Below are 17087 nucleotides of genomic sequence, written 5' to 3' on the forward strand. Positions count from 1 at the left end.
GATTTGATACTATTGCCATCTAGTGGCCAGAGAGAAGTACTGTGTGATCTGTTAGGAGTAGGTACCCTGGATCAAAAACATGAACCTGAGAATAAATGGTGTTCAATGGTATTACATACAACTTCCACATTAAAAACACCAGGCTCATAAGAAAACACTTCATAAACAGCATCTTTTAATTATGGGAGACAAAAATACACACATCCTTATGTTTAAGAACATGCAAATTTAAAGATACAAAAAAAAAAACAGAAATCGAAAGTCCATTATTTGGGGACAGACAAATTATCACGAGACAGAATGTTAGTCCACTGTCCCTCGTAAAGAAAGAAAATATGGTAGAATATAAGCAAGACAACAAGAATCCAAGCCTTTGAACTGCACAGGGAAGAATATGAGCATAGCCTATTCATTTACAGTACACATAAATACATCATATTAGGCACATTTGCCTTGTAATAACCACCCCGGGTTAATGTCATACAAGTTGATTCACAGACAACCTCATCCTTTTGTCTTAAGTCCTGAAAAATGGGAAAAGAGTAATTACTATGAAGATTATTTATTTTAAGTGTTAATTACCTTGTTTGTTTTTGCCTATGTGCCTTCCCTCATTATTCGGATAATAGTAGATAAAAAATAAAGAGCAAGGCGGAAAGTGGGAACAGTCAGTGTATCAATCAGTATTTCCTGTGGGTGTGATGCTGTAATTTCAAAAGGAATCCAGCACTGCTGAGCTTTTGAAATCGTGAGGATAGAATCCAATGGATGGACACCTAGCTTATATGGTCATTCAGTCCCCAGAATTAAAAGGGGTTGGTAGTCTAGTTCTGAGAAGAAAGAAACCATCTCTACATGCCCTGATAAAACAAAAAAAAATGTTTTGTAATGTGCTCATTCAGGAAGAGAAGGACATCAAAACTCAATGTTTAAGACTTCATTTATCACTGGAGGACAGTGGTTCTCAGAGGTTCATGTAGATCGAGGTGCCATGACTCAAATATCATAGAGGCAATAAATACACAGTAACCAACTGTCTTGGTTGCCCAGATATCACTCATTTTGTCCGCCAAGCTAGCTAGCAGATTACAAAGGTAGCAGGACACAAAAACTAAAAAAAGGGGGTAAATTGATCCTAATCAACGACGTCACAATACCATAGCCTTCATACAGAATGTAAGAGTGAGCATAATACCAACTAAATATACCAGAAATCTTTCTGTTCATGCAGCCAATCAACCCATTAACACCCAAAAGTCCAACTGCAGGATGGTAAGTAGTATTATTGACATTGTATAGGAAACAGTTCTGGGTTGTATTCATTAGTGTACACTGTAGCAAAACGTTTTGCAATGAAAACAAGCATTTCTTATTGGATAAATGCAAGTTAGTCCCTTGCCGTTTTGGCCCGTTTGGTTACTAGTGAATATACCCCAGCTTATCAGTAGTACAAACCTTCTCTGGAGGTTAATTTCCCAAATGTTGTCCTTCTTATTATCTTAGTGAGCGAACAAGGCATTAGTGCTGATAAGCACAAGGCTTTAGTAGCCATGCATAATACAGCTGCGTCCCATAGGTATAATGGCATGCCTGAATATCTACATTTCAATATGCTGATGTCCTGTGAGAAATGACGTTATATTACGCTGTTTTATGGTTACTTATCACAACGCAATCCATAATAAATGGTCAATTTATTGCATGAGAATAAATCAGTTTTGCTGTCAATTACAGTACATTAGCCACCCTATTAAGATAATGTTACCTTGTTGGAAACATATCTATTCCTATTAGTCAGTGGACATGTATGTTCTGTACCAAATCCTATAGTGGGCGTGTATATATTATGTAGGACTGAAATGCTGGTGACCTTGGACATCGAGGTGCCTTGCGGGCTGGTTGTAAATGTTAAGTACGCTGTTCCTATATCCATACCAGACAAGCCTACATCCAAGATCAGGGGAACGGAGGAGAAGACAGAGAAAAACCCAGGACAGAAGCTCTCTCACCAAGATTTCTTCAACAACGGTTATGTTGGTAGTTAGTAAAAAAAAAAAAAAACACAGGTACAGGGGGAACTAATAACAAACAAAAAAAGAGACCAAAATCCTCCTACCACCGTCATCATAATTATCCAACACTTCCATCCAATGGATGCTGCTGTTTTTTTAGGATGTGGGGTTTCCGACAGCTTATGCCAGGGGCTCAGGAGGAGCCGGGACAGTCGGACAAAGACAGACAGACTGCAGCTAGCGAGCGAGCAGGTGAGTGATTGAGCAAGGAGTGAGGCAGGAGTCCTCACTGATAATAACAGTCTGTTATAACAGTCTTTAGGTCTCGGTTCCTATAGGTCTGGTTTCCTTTGAGGTGACGGCAAGTTTTTGAGGGACTCTTTTACAACGAGGAGAAGTGACCGGCAGGGTCGATATGCTTTGCATTGCAGTGTTTCTGGGAAATATACACACGCGTGGGGGGGGGGGGGGGGGGTTCGAGGTGAGGTTATGAAGCGGTCTGCTCTATGGCCCGGCACATGTAGCAAAGTGTCTCTTTTGAATGTTTTATGAGAGCCGAGACACACAGGCTGGGGACAGGAGAGGTGGCGTGTCCTCCTCCTCTAGGAATCCAGAGCTGCAATCCAAAAAGAGAGGACATGTGAGTGACAGCATCATATGCGTTAATTCATTACAACAGTAACTGGAACAGAGAGACAGAAACGCTAACATTCTAGTAGTCTTATAGTAGAGTGAACATGGGGCCTGTATTCACAAAATGTCTCGAGGTCAGAGTGCTGATCTAGGATCAGTTTTGCCTTTCGGATCATAATGGATACTACTATTAAAATCACAATGAATAAAAAGGGTCGGTCAAACTGATCCTAGATTCTGAGACACTTAGTGAATACGGGCCCCTTTCTCAATTCAGACTGTTTTCTGTCAACAGCTGAGTCCAGTATTAACACCTTTAACCTTTTCTCCAACGCGCCACATCAGTCCTCCGCGGAGTAACTGCATGACCTCTTGCCATTTGGAAGGCCTACTAAAATCAGGGCCTGGTAACCTTTGTGTGGAGCTTTACACGTATCTAACCCTCTCGGAATCCAACTGCCTTTCTAGAAGGTTCCCATGCATGTACGCTAGTACATAAGTCTTAAAACCAAGAGAACATTTATCATTTCCCCCTGTTTATATATTACTACTTCAGGCTACAGGGTAATGAAGTGTCTCAGCGTACTCAGTGCTTCCTGTGGTCCTGTATGGCTCAGTTGGTAGAGCATGGCGCATGCACCGCCCGGGTTGTGGGTTCGATTCCCGGTGCCAACCCTACGATAAAAAAATGTCTGCTAAAACATCTTATATTATTCAGCAAGGCTTGAAGGAAATTCGAGTGCTCGACTGAGGGACATTGAAACCAAAGAAATCCTCCCAGGATATACATCGGTAATCACAGAAAAGCAAGAGCAATGAGATGCCTGCACAGTGACGTTTACTGCAGCCACAACAAACAAAGTGAGCTGGGCGAGAGAAAAAAAGCTCAGCGATAAGAGCGTGGGCGGGGCTTAAGTTGGGGAAAGAAAACGCTTGGCCATGTGATGGCGCAAATTACCAATAAAGGCTCGCTATAGCTTCCAGCCCGTGATGGATTGGCTATTGATTCTTAGCACGCTGGCAACTTGCTGCAGTAAAAATGTTTTACAAAAACACAATCAACCATTTTCTCTCTTTCAATGGATATCGCCAGAGAGTGCTCCCAATGTTCTTTGACTAGTCCTGTCCCAAGGTTTCTGAGAACCCCCATTTGTTTTACCCAAAGTATCAAGAGGTTCCATGAAGTTGAATTTAAGACCCATTTAATGCCACTTGAAATACAATACCATTTTGAGTTCATCGCGCACCACACTCCTAATATTTCTCTCAAGAAATGAGCCAATGTTGGCAAAAAGTAGTATTTGTAGAGCTGGCTCTTTCACCGAAGGCTATAAGCTACATAGCTCATATTTACAAGTAGGTGTGCTTTTTTAGCAATGAGCATTGTCCTGTAGTCTAGCAGTGTGGGAGGGCTCTGGACTGACTTCTTCCAGTGTCAAGGAAGACATGAAAAAAAAGTTGGCCATTTCATCTAACATGTTCAGGGAATGCATGATGGATATTTAAAATAGGATCCATTATAAATCAGATTTCTGTTTGTCTCTTTAGAGATTCATTTGCCTGCATGTTTTTTTGTCCATATTGACCTAGGCTATGCCCCATATCATTTACCACCGGAGGAAGTGGGAACTCAAAACACATTAGCTAGATTGCTAACTCTAAATATGCTTTGTTCTGCTGGCACATCTCAATGACATACTCTGTAAAGTGGTATCTTTCCTCTATATTGACATTTGAAAAATAATTGTTACTCACACAAGGCTAAATCTTTTTTAGATGTTTTAACCATCTTTCTCTCAATGACATTTCAAAATGTTGCTCAACTGGGCTACCTTACTCTCTCCTCCGGCAACGGCCCGACTCACACTGGCACACGCACATGACGTGCACACAGAAATATTATTAGATGAAAAAAAAAATATATATATATATATTTTTTTTTTAATTGGGCTGTGGTGGCAACAATTAAGCAGTGGCACAAACACCATAGTCATCTCCGTCGCACTTCCTAAGACCTTTTAAAAACTAAGTACATTAAGATTATTAAGGCCTTTAAAATCAGATTCATTTATTTAAGACCAAAGCTGAGTAGTCGAATACCCATACTAACATACTGTATACTACATACTTAATGAGTATATACACTGCATACTATTAGTTCATTTTAGTATACTGTAAACGAACGGTATCCCTTCAGTTGAACGTACTAGCGTCGCCTATCTACCGGAAGTTGATGCTGTTCCTATGCAACCTCTTGCTAGCATAACACATTACTAGCTAGACATTTTACGATTTCGGGTGTGTTCGTAAATTCAATCTGGAGTGCGCTCTGGTCGTTCGTAAATTCAGAGCGTTTCGCTCTTGGATCGCGTCACTGGACCCTCTGGCCGAAGAGTAGGGTTGATCCGAGTTCTGACCTCACAACGACAGTCAAGCACCCAAGCTAACTGGCAAATGAGAGAACACTAACCATTTTACCCACCCTAGCAGGGCTGGTTAGGCAGTTTGTGTTATCCAGAGTGTTGGTGCTTGTAACTGTGCTGCTGGCAACAATTGAATTGCCCTTTTTTTTGCCGGCGTTTACTGACCACGGCCATATTCAACGGGTGTTGAGCGTTCGTAAATTAATCAGTTATTCTGCACTCTGGCACACTCAGACAAGTGTGCCAAGAGTGAGAATTAACAATGTCCATGGAGAACGCACAACGACTATATCACTTAGCTAAGAATGACGTGAATAATCAAGTCAATCAAGGTTGGGTAGTTAGTTAGATTATAGTTAATATACTGCCTGGCAAGTTCGATGTATTATTAACCAACTAATGTTAGTTCGTTACCTAACATTCCAGCGGCAGGTAGTCTAGTGGTTAGAGCGTTGGACTAGTAACCGTAAGGTTGCAAGATCGAATCCCCGAGCTGACACTTTAAAAATATTTTTTTTTATAATCTGTCATTCTGCCCTTGAACAAGGCAGTTAAACCCACTGTTCCTAGGCCGTCATTGAACATAAGAATTTGTTCTTAACTGACTTAAAAATAAAAAATATTTTACCTTTATTTAAGTAAAAAACGTAATGCTGTAATGCTATGCGGTACGTAAGGATAGCGTAGCTAACAAATTGTCAGCAAATCTAACGTGTAACGTAACTGATTTGAAAGGTAATTACTTTATTACAGTGCTCAACATTTGTCATAATTAGTTAAAGTAATGAATTAGTATGCAATCGGACTTTGAATATTTTCCACCATTTTCTTCAAATATGGTGGATACTTCGTATTTTGGCAAATTTAGTACGACATCCGGGAACTTTTGACATACTCTATCCATACTATGACCAATAAGCATACTCAATTTAACGTCACAAATAGTAAGGTTAGTATGAGTATTTGAACACAGCACAATACTTAAGGACCTGCATACACCCTGCTTACCGTCTTAAGGTTTGAGTATCCCCGTTTGTCTTACCGTCATGCGGGGGATCTACAATGAAGTCCTCTGTTTCCATGTCCTCCTTCATCTCCTCGTCCTCGTCCTCTTCTTCCGCCAGCTCATTGGCTATGAGTTGCCGGGCCATCCTGATGCTGAGGCCCTCGTTGTAATGCATCTTCCTCATCATTTCAAACTGCTTCTTTTTCGCTGATGGGGAGAAAGAGAGAGGTTTCAATTGCTTTGGCAATGTAAACATATGTTTCCCATGCCAATAAAGCCCTTTGAATTGAGGTGGGTTGAAAGAGAGAAAGGGAGGCTAGGGGGAGCCACAACTCAGAGACATACTGTAAATATCCTGATTTCCAGTCTGTGGTGGAGAGTGATACATAGAGAGCTACTTTAGGAGATGCTAGGATGGCGCATTCAAAAGATAAAAGGAAAAAGGGAGGTTTTAGTTGAAAGGGGAGAGTTTTAACATGCTTGTCCTCAAAATGGCGGTTGAAGGATCAATACACCATAAACAACTTTCATGAGGATCCTGACTGAACAGTTCCAGTAGAATCTAATCTACTTTCAAGGACATGGTTCTGAGATGAAACACAGGAAAAAAATAACTGCTTTCTAATTCCAGCATCAATCTACTACTACACAAATATACCTTTTATACCAATAAGTTTGAGTCAACTTTTTGCCACATTTTCTTTATATGAAACAAAGTCCGACTGAACAGTAGTCCAGGTGCGTCAAACCTAGGGCCTGTGGGACCTGCCTTGTTGATAGTGCTGTACTTTTATTTCTGTCAACCGATCTAGTCATGATTGCTGTAACATATTTAATAGTCCCGCCAGTAGAAAACGTTCTATTCATCAGAACAGGAAAATACAAGGTAATTCCTTACAAATGATTTACAAGTAGGCTAGGGCAAGCCGCTAATCCACTGTAGTGAATGTAAGAATTTAAAGCATTGGAAAGTCTATTGATAAAGACATTTAGAACATGCAGCTGTCAGGTTATCATGACAACGGTTGCAACGACAGGGTCAAAGTTGAACGTTTCTTGCTCCTTCCCCGCAAAAGTAATGGTGGCTATATGAAAAGCAAATGCCGACAAGAAAGAGCTAAAAAAAAAAAAAATTAAATAACATGTTTACTGCCAACATATCATGAACCCTTTCTGAAAGCAATAAGAGACATTTTCAAAAGATGACTTGCAACTGCAGCCGTACACACGGTGCCACGAGAGGCAGGTCAGGAGAGGCTTATTTTTAGCAAACAATAGCTTTGGAGTGTGAAGCAACAACCTTGAGGGACATTGTTACATGGAAACTAGGTGGGCGAGAGGATGTGACACAGATTTCAAATTTGGAAGCCAATGTCCCGAGGCTTAGTGATGTCACATTAGTACAGTCTCATGGAGTAACAGTGTGAGGTTACAGCTGGCTCAATGTGTTGGGGATTCATTTTGTTACTAGTCGTCAAGATCACTCCAATCAATCAATTCCCTTGCTGATTGTTCGAAGCACACTACTTCAAATCCAGGTCACTCATAATTTAGAAAATCAAAAGATAAATAAATATTAAATATATTTTATATTCAGTTGATGGCCCGTCTAACTCTGAAGAACAGTATGTATGAAGGTCAGCAGGTCTCATATACAAAGTTATTATAGGTGAAAAACAACCTGGGTAGAATTCTAACTCAAAGCAACACTATTATAGGTCTATGAGAGTATGTCACCTAGTACTATACACATTTCAGTATTTGGGGAGAATTTACACGTTAGGCTCTTGCTTTCCCCTGTACTCCCGAGATAAAAATGCAGGAAAGCGAGGAGAGACGTGTGTCTGGAGCCAAAATGGACTACAGTCAAGTGGAACGGTCCCCGGGAGCAAGCTCTGTTTGGACCGTCGGCAGTGCTGCTGAGCTGAGAGAATCCCTTATCAGGCACACAGCGCTCGACACAACAACACAGCGAGAGGTCAGGGAAAAGTCAGGGCCTGATGCCCAGTGGGAATAGAGACGTGAGGGGGTGAGAGGAGGACGACGAAGGGGGGGGGGGGGGTGCAGGCCCCACCTTGAGCCTCTGGGGTTAGTTCATCCTCTTCCTCACTGCTCTCCTCCTCTTCCTCTCTCATGAAGCGAGGTTCTGTTCCTTCTGCTGCCGCCAACCTGGGTGGGAGAAATAAGTGAGAAAGTGTGTAACAAAGACAGAAATAAATGTGTGCAGGGGAAGTACACGTGAATCAAAGTCAACCCTCCAAGATAAATGTCCACACCCCAAAGGAAATCTAATTACCAACATGTACGTGTTCGTGAGGGTCTCACCTTTACACAGAAGGGTCATATTAGTGTGTAGCCATAACTGTAAGGACGCTACAGACAGACCAGTCAGTTTAAGCTAGAGATATCGTTTATTTGCATTGGATGAGTCTCAAATCCACCGCATCTGCGTAATACGTAATACTTCTGCAGTGAAAAGTGACAGAGCTAGAGAGCTGTTTGTCAGACCATGAGACATCCCGAGGGAGAAAAAAAAAATATATATATTTTTTTTTAAATCGGTCTCACAAAATAATTTCTACAAACTATTATGACCCCTTTACGGAAAGATGACTCTCTCGAACGCAATGGTGTTCTCCGTTTCGCTCTACAACCCCCACAAGCGTCTTGGGACTTGTCTGAAATCGGTACAGCCGATATGCCAACTTGTCTCTGTAGCGTCCGAACAGATTTGGCTACACAGTAATATGACCTCTCTGTGTAAAGGTGAGACTTATGAACATGTTGTTTGTTGTGCACTAGGAGGTCCCCCGGTATCAGTTGAAACATTTATAGAAGTATATATGGGAGACTGTTTAGTGTCAAAAATAAGGGGTTACATAGATGTAAAAATGTATACGTTTCCTGATCTTTTAGATATAGGACAGATTGTTCTGAACGAACTCTATTGTTCCGTGTAGTGAATCTGTTATCCAATGGGTTTGTATGAGCTAATAGCAGCAATGTCAAATAATTCTTAAAATATATTTTTTTATACTTCGAATGGTCTTAAAAATACAAAAATAAAATTGCAAAATGATCCTTGGTATCAAAGACCCCCCCCGCGGCTTAGACAGGGCTTATATTCTTATGGGTGAAAATGCAGTACTTCACAGGCGCACATCCTAGAGGAAGTCAGATTCACACTGCTTGTGTTAAGTCAGTGCCTTGCTAATTCCCTTATTTTCCACCAGCTGAATCTGGCAAACCTTTCCCAGTCACGCGACCTTTCACGCCTTCAGACAAAACCATTCAATTCTTTGCCTCCTTCTAAAAGTCAGGGTGAAGTTTGGGACATGGCACAAGAATCTGCCTTTTGACTGTGAGAAACACAACAAAATAAAACATTGTCCTTAATTAACATTCTTTTTTGTGAAGGCCAGAGAGCTTGAGTCAGACAATATCATAGCAGGATGATGAGCTCTATATGTCTAAGGAGTTCTTTACTGGGAGAAGATGAGCATCGCAGTAGTCACTGTCAGAACTTTTCCTGGTCCACATTCACTTTCTAAATTACCTCTAAAAAAGGAAGACAGGCCTTGGTTCTCTTGGAGAGGGATACATGAACAGAGTGAGATGAAAGACAGAATAAGACAGAAAGGGAGGGACGATAGATTTGGGGAGGGGGGAGAGAACGAGTGAACGCAAGAGGGGAAGGGAAAGGTAGAGAGAAACAAAACGAGTGTGTGAGTAAGAGAAAGAGGGGGAGGGACAAAGAAAACGAAGGAGCGAGAGACTAGGCAGTAGCCATTTTAATAGGATGAGGTGGAACAATGGTACTCTGAGTGAAAATAAACAATGGCTGCAGATAGAGTTTCAGGCCCGGAGCAGAACAATCCTCTTCACTTATTTACTGACATCCATCTCCACAACACCAGGCTTTTGATGCGAGTAGACAGGAGCAACGCACACACAGGCCCAGAGCATAAACAGACATTTCTTTCAAGCCTAGACCAGACCCAATATGATTGCGCAATAGCCGACCAGACGGCCACTGATGTAATACTTCAAACAGCTTCCTTTAAACCCGAGACCTTTCCAAGTGCTTTTATTTCCTTGAACAGCAGCCATGATTTCCTGTGTCTTGTTCTGATGATGGCAGTGCATTAAGTTTGACAGTTGTGGGAGAAGTGGACTGAATAGGGACTTGTCTAGTCAAACAAACATTATTTTAGACGTGTTGATGGTGACGAAGCCGAAAAACGTTTAATTTGTAGAGTCATTTGTTAAATATGGAATACTGAACTCCGTGGTCTTTATCCCTCCAACTAAATGGGGGATATGCAACGTGCAGCATCCGTCGAGACAGTGAGTGTGTAGGCCTAGGGTATGTCATTCAATGTAGAAATAAATTACCACAAGACAAATGAGCTGATTGTGGACTACAGGAAACGGAGGGCCAAGCACATCGACAGGGCTGTAGTGGAGCGGGTCGACAGCGTGTTCACATTACTAAGGAATTAACATGGTCCACACACACCAACACCTCTCCCTCAGAAGGTTGAAAAGATTTTGCATGGGACCCTCAGATCCTCAAAAGGTTTTACAGCTGCACCATTTGTCCGCATCTTGACTGCGTCAACGCTTGGTACGTCAACTGCTTGGCATCTGACCGCATGACGCTACAGTGGGTAGCTTCCTGCAATCCCGGACCACTATACCAGACAGTGTCAGATGAAGGACCTAAAACAAAATTGTCCAGCCACCCAAGTCAGACTGTTCTCTCCGCTACCGCACGGGAAGCAGTAACTACGCCCAGAACCAACAGAACCCCAAAACAGCTTCTACCCCTAAGCCATAACACTACTAAATAGTTACCCAAATAGCTACTAGGAATATCTGCATTGATCCTCTTTGCACTTACACTTTCGACTCGCCACATACCCTAAATCAACTGTTAATCCTGTTGCCTAGTTACCCATAGTCACTTTACTCCTACATAACTTGGCTATACACGCAGGGTACCAGTACCGAGTCGATGTGAAGGGGTAGGAGGTAATTGTAGTAGATATGCACATATACAGTGCCTTCAGAAAGTATTCACACCTGGACTTAACCCACATTTTGTAGACAATAAAAAAATGTTTTTAATTGAGATTGTCGTCACTGGCCGACACACAATACCCCATGAAGTAAAAGTGGAGTTTCAGAGCATTCAGATCTTGATTTTGTTACATTACAGCCTTATCCCCCCCCCCCCCTCAATCTACACACACACTACCCAATAATGACAATGCAAAAAAACAAGTTTATATCACATTTACGTAAGTATTCAGACCCTTTACTCAGTACTTTGTTGAAGCACCTTGGTATCGATGACAGCTTCGAGTCTTCTTGGGTATGACGCTACAAGCTTGGCACACCTGTATTAGGGGAGTTTCTCCCATTCTTCTCTGCAGATCCTCTCAAGCTGTCAGGTTAGATGGAGAGCGTCACTGCACAGCTATTTTCAAGTCTCTCCAGCGATGTTCAAGTCCGGGCTCTGTCTGGGCCACTCAAGGACATTCAGAGACTTGTTCCAAAGCCACTGCTGCGTTGTCTTGGCTGTGTGCTTAGTGTTGTTGTCCTGTTGGAAGGTGAACCTTCGCCCCCGTCTGAGGTCCTGAGCAGGTTTTCAGCAAGGATCTCTGTACTTTGCTCCATTCATTTTTCCCCTCGATCCTGACTAGTCTCCCAGTCCCTGTCGCTGAAAAACATCCCCACAGCAAGATGTTGTCACCACTATGCTTCACCATAGGGATGGTGCCAGGTTTCCTCCAGACGTGACGCTTGGCATTGAGGCCAAAGAGTTCAATCTTGGTTTCATCAGACCAGAGAATCATGTTTCTCATGGTCTGAGTGTCCTTTAGGTACCTCTTCGCAAACTTCAAGTGGGTTGTCATGTGCAAGTTACTGGAGGAGTGGCTTCTGTCTGGCCACTCTACCACAAAGGCCTGATTGGTGGAGTGCTGCAGAGATGGTTGTCCTTCTGGAAGGTTCTCCCATCTCCACAGAGGAACTCTGGAGCTCTGTCAGAGTGACCATCGGGTTCTTGGTCATCTCCCTGACCAAGGCCCTTCTCCCCCGATTGCTCAGTTTGGCCGGGCGGCCAGCTCTAGGAAGAGTCTTGGTAGGTTCCGAACTTCTTCCATTTAAGAATGGAAGCAACTGTGTTCTTGGGGACCTTCAATGCTGCAGAAATATCTTGGTACCCTTCCCCAGATCTGTTCTTCGACACAATCCTGTCTCGGAGCTCTACGGACAATTCCTTCGACGTCATGGCTTTGTTTTTGCTCTGACATGCACTGTCAACTGTGGGACCTTATATAGACAGGTGTGTGCCATTCCAAATCATGTCCAATCAATTTAATTTGCCACAGGTGGACTCCAATCAAGTTTTAGAAACATCAAGGATGATCAATGGAAACAGGATGCACCCGAGTCTCATAGCAAAAGGGTCTGAATACTTATGTAAATGAGGTATCCTTTTTTTGTTTTTAATACAATGGCATACTTTATTATTATGGGGTATTGTGTAAATTGAAGAGGATGTTTTTTATTTCATCCATTTTAGAATAAGGCTGTAACGTAACAAAATCTGGAAAAAAAGTCAAGAGATCTGAATACTATCCAAATGCACTGTTTTACACATTTTTTACTAATTAATAAAAATTGAAAGCTGAAATGTCTTGAATCAAGTATCAACCCCTCAGTTATGGCAAGCCTAAAGATCAGGAGTAAAAATTTGCTCAACAAGTCATAAGTTGCATGGACTCACTCAGTGTGCTATAACGTTTACCATGATTTTTGAATGACTACCTCATCTCTGTACCCCACACATACAGATAATTGTAAGGTCCCTCAGTCAAGTAGTCAATTTCAAACACAGATTCAATCACAAAGGTTTGCCAATGCCTCACAAAAAAGGGCACTTATTAGTAGTTAGCAGACTTTGAATATATATCCCTGAGCATGGTGAAGTTATGTTACATTTTGGATGGTGTATCTATACACCCAGTCACTACAAAGACACAGGCCTCCTTCCTAACTTAGTTGCCGGAGAGGAAGGAAACCGCTCGGGGATTTCACCATGAGGCAGTTAGAGTTTAATGGCTGTGATAGGAGAAAACTGCAGATGGATCAACAACATTGTAGTTACTACACAATACTAACCTAATAGACAGAGAAATACTGCAAAGCATGTGGCAAAGCAATTCATTTTTTGTAATGAATACTAAAATATTATGTATAGGGAAAATCCAAAACAACACATTACATAGTACCACTCTCCATATTTTCAAACAGTGGTGGCTGCATCATTTTATGGATATGCTTGCAATCGTTAAGGACCGGGGAGTTTTTAGGGATAAAAAAAATAAAAAAAGAACTAAGCACAGGCAAAATCCTAGAGGAAAACCTGGTTCAGTCGGCTTTCCACTAGACACAGGGAGATGAATTCACCTTTAAGCAGAAAAATTACCTAAAACACAAGGCCAAATCTACACTGGAGTTGCTTACCAAGACGACAGTGAACGTTCCGGAGTGACCAAGTTAGTTTTGACATAAATCTACGGCAAGAGCCGAAATGGCTGACTAGCAATGATCAACAACCAATTTGACAGAGCTTGAATTCAGGCTGTAATACAACAACATGTGGAATAACTCAAGGGGTATGCATGCTATCAGAAGGCACTGTATATGTACATATCTACTTCAATTACCTCCGACCCCTGCACATCGACTCAGTACTGGTACCCTGTGTATATAGCCAATTTATCGTTACTCATTGTGTATTTATTCCTTGAGTTATATTTTCCCTCTCTGCATAGTTGGAAAGGACCCATAAGTAAGCATTTTACTGTTAGTCCACACCTTTTGTTTACGAAGCATGTGACAAATACAGTTTGATTTGAAAATGTCGAAGAGGCATAACACAAGATAAGGCTGCGTGTAAGTTTATTATTAATTTCCATTTCACAGGTTTAAACCAAGCGGACAGATGGAGTCAACGCTGCAGGAAGTAAACTGATCTTAGGCTGTAATCACCTCCCATTACATTGTCCTCATTCCCCTGGATTTAGGGTTGATGGGATCTAGTGAGTGGCATTTATTGATCCAAGCTGTTTTCACTGAAATGAATTACTGGGCGCAGATCCATCGAACACCATTACGTGATGTTTAGCCAATACGCTCCACTGGGGGGGAGATCAGGACGAGAGGTAAAATCAGTGAGGTAATATCAGTGAGGTTAGAGATAGTTGTGTGCCTTGAGCATCAGTGGCCTAGTAGTCAACACCGGGATGAAAATGTTGTCAGAGAGAACAGATACCAGTGAAGAGACAAAAAGGGCTTACTCACTCACTCTAACCCACATGCTTTAATCACGCTGTCTGAAACGCAAAGAAAACACTCAGAGTATCAGTAGTGTGATCACATTGAGCGATAAAGGTAACACTGAGATTCATGCATTCGTCCAAGGCAGAGTCGATTTAGAGGGAATAGAAACACTTATTGAGTGGACACAGCGCTTGCAATGCCAGGGTCGTGGGTTCAATTCCCGCATGGGACACATACTAAAAATTTATGCACGCACTAGATAAAAGAAAATGCTATAATGGCATGTTACTTACACACACACAAAGGGTTGACCTCCCTGCCTGTTAAGTGGGTATAAAAATGTGTGGTAACAGTACATGTGACAAACCTTTGCCTCAGTGGAGTTTGGCCTTGAGGCTGTGACGGAGCATCTGCTCCACTCTATGATGAGGGCTAATGCTAAAGCAGTAGACTAGCTCCTACTACGTCGCTACTGAAAATCTACAGTGTTACCATAGCCATGCCCCTCTCTCGCCGTGTTAGAGGATATACAGTACCAGCTACAGATACACAATTGAGAGCATCCTGTCGGGTAGCATCACCGCCTGGTACGGCAACTGCACCGCCCGCAACCGCAGGGTTTCCCCAGAGGGTGGTGCTGTCTGCCCAACGCATCACCGGGGGGCATAATACCTGCCCTCCAGGAAACCTACAACACCCGATGTCACAGGAAGGCCAAACAGATCATCAAGGACATCAACCACCCGAGCCACGGCCCGTTGACCCCGTTATCATCCAGAAGCCGAGGTCAGTACAGGTGCATCAAAGCTGGGACCGAGAGACTGAAAGGCAGCATCTATCACTAGCCGGATTCCACCTGGTTACACAACCCTGCACCTTGGAGGCTGCTGCCCTACGTACATAGACCTGGAATCACTAGTCACTTTAAAAAATGTTTGCATACTGCTTTACTCATCTCATATGTATATACTGTATTCTATTCTACTGTATTTTAGTCAATGCCACTCCGACATTGCTCAATCTAATATTTATACAGTAGCAGTCAAAAGTTGACACACCTACTCATTCAAGGGTTTCTTTTGTTTCGATTTTCTACAGTGTAGAATAATAGTGAAGACATCAAAACCATAAAATAACACAAATGGAATCATGTAGTAACCAAAAAAGGGTTAAATCAATATAGATGTTATATTTGAGATTATTCAAAGTAGCCACTCTTTACCTTGATGACTGCTTTGCACATTCTTGGCATTCTCTCAACCAGCTTCATGAGGTAGTCACTTGGAATGCATTTCAATTAACAGGTGTGCCTTGTTAAAAGTTCACTTGTGGAATTTCTTTCCTTCTTAATGCATTTGAGCCAATCAGTTGTGTTGTGACAAGGTAGGGATGGTATACAGAAGATAGCCCTATTTGGTAAACTACCATATTATGGCAAGAACAGCTCAAACAAGCAAAGAAAAACGACAGTTCATCATTAGTTTAAGACATGAAGGTCAGTCAATCTGTAAAATTTCCAGAACTTTGAACGTTTCTTCAAGTGCAGTCGCAAAAAACATCAAGCGCTATGATGAAACTTGCTCTCATGAGGACCGCCACAGGAAAGGAAATTACAGCCCAGATAAATGCTTCACAGAGTTCAAGTAAAAGACGCATCAACTGTTCAGAGGAGACTGCGTAAATGAGTCCTTCATGGGTCGAATTGCTGCAAAGAAACCACTACTAAAGGACACCAATAAGAAGAAGAGACTTGCTTGGGCAAAGAAAAACACAAGCAATGGACATTAGACCAGTGGAAATCTGTCCTTGGTCTGGTGAGTCCAAATTACAGATTTTTGGTTCCAACCGACGTATCTTTGTGAGACGCAGAGTAGGTGAACGGATGATCGCCGCATTTGTGGTTCCCACCGTGAAGCATGGAGGAGGTGTGATGGTGCTTCGCTGGTGACACTGTCCGTGATTAATTTAGAATTCAAGGCACACTTGCAACCACAGCATTCTGCAGTGATACGCCATCCCATCTGGCTTGCGCTTAATGGGACGATCATTTGTTTTTCAACAGGACAAAAACCCAAAACCCACCTCCAGGCTGGGTAAGGGATTTGACCAAGAGTGATGGAGTGCAGCATCAGATGATCTGGCCTCCACAATCACCCGACCTCAACCCAATTGAGATGGTTTGGGATGAGTTGCATCGCAGAGTGAAGGAAAAGCAGCCAGCAAGTGCTCAGCATGTGTGGGAACTCCTTCAAGACTGTTGGAAAAGCATTCCAGCTGAAGCTGGTTGAGAGAATGGCAAGAGTGTACAAAGGCAAAGGGTGGCTACTTGGAAGAATCTAAAATATATTTTGATTTGTTTAACATTTTTTTGCTTACTACATGATTCCATGTGTTATTTCTAGGGATGCACGATATAGTCGGTGAACATATCGGAATCGGACGATATTAGCTAAAAATGCCAACATCGGCCCGATGTCTAGTTTAACGCCGATGTGCAAAACCGATAAAGCTTACGTGCATAACTATATAACATGGATAAGAACATCTTCGTATATAATGTAGTTACATGACGTAAATACGCCATGTAAAATGTTGCCCTACACAGCATTCCTAACCTAGCCCACAATGTCTGCTGTGTGGATCGAGCAGTCAACAAGT

The 17087-nt window shown here is 42.2% G+C and overlaps 1 protein-coding gene across 1 annotated transcript in view; it reads right to left on the reverse strand.

Annotated features, from left to right (window-relative positions):
• Nucleotides 1-1677: 1677 nt before the first annotated feature.
• The window catches only part of ppp1r2 (protein phosphatase 1, regulatory (inhibitor) subunit 2), a 32320-nt gene continuing 16910 nt past the window's right edge, over nucleotides 1678-17087 (reverse strand). Inside the window, exons 4-6 of the mRNA XM_071342432.1 lie at nucleotides 8149-8243; nucleotides 6111-6281; nucleotides 1678-2628 (exon numbers count right to left, since the gene is read on the reverse strand). Coding sequence (XP_071198533.1) covers nucleotides 2615-2628; nucleotides 6111-6281; nucleotides 8149-8243 — 280 coding nt within the window. The 3' untranslated portion in view covers nucleotides 1678-2614. The remainder of the gene's footprint in view (nucleotides 2629-6110; nucleotides 6282-8148; nucleotides 8244-17087) is intronic.

The sequence above is a fragment of the Salvelinus alpinus genome, chromosome 15 (genome assembly GCF_045679555.1).
Source record: "Salvelinus alpinus chromosome 15, SLU_Salpinus.1, whole genome shotgun sequence".
Classification (NCBI taxonomy): Eukaryota; Metazoa; Chordata; class Actinopteri; order Salmoniformes; family Salmonidae; genus Salvelinus; species Salvelinus alpinus.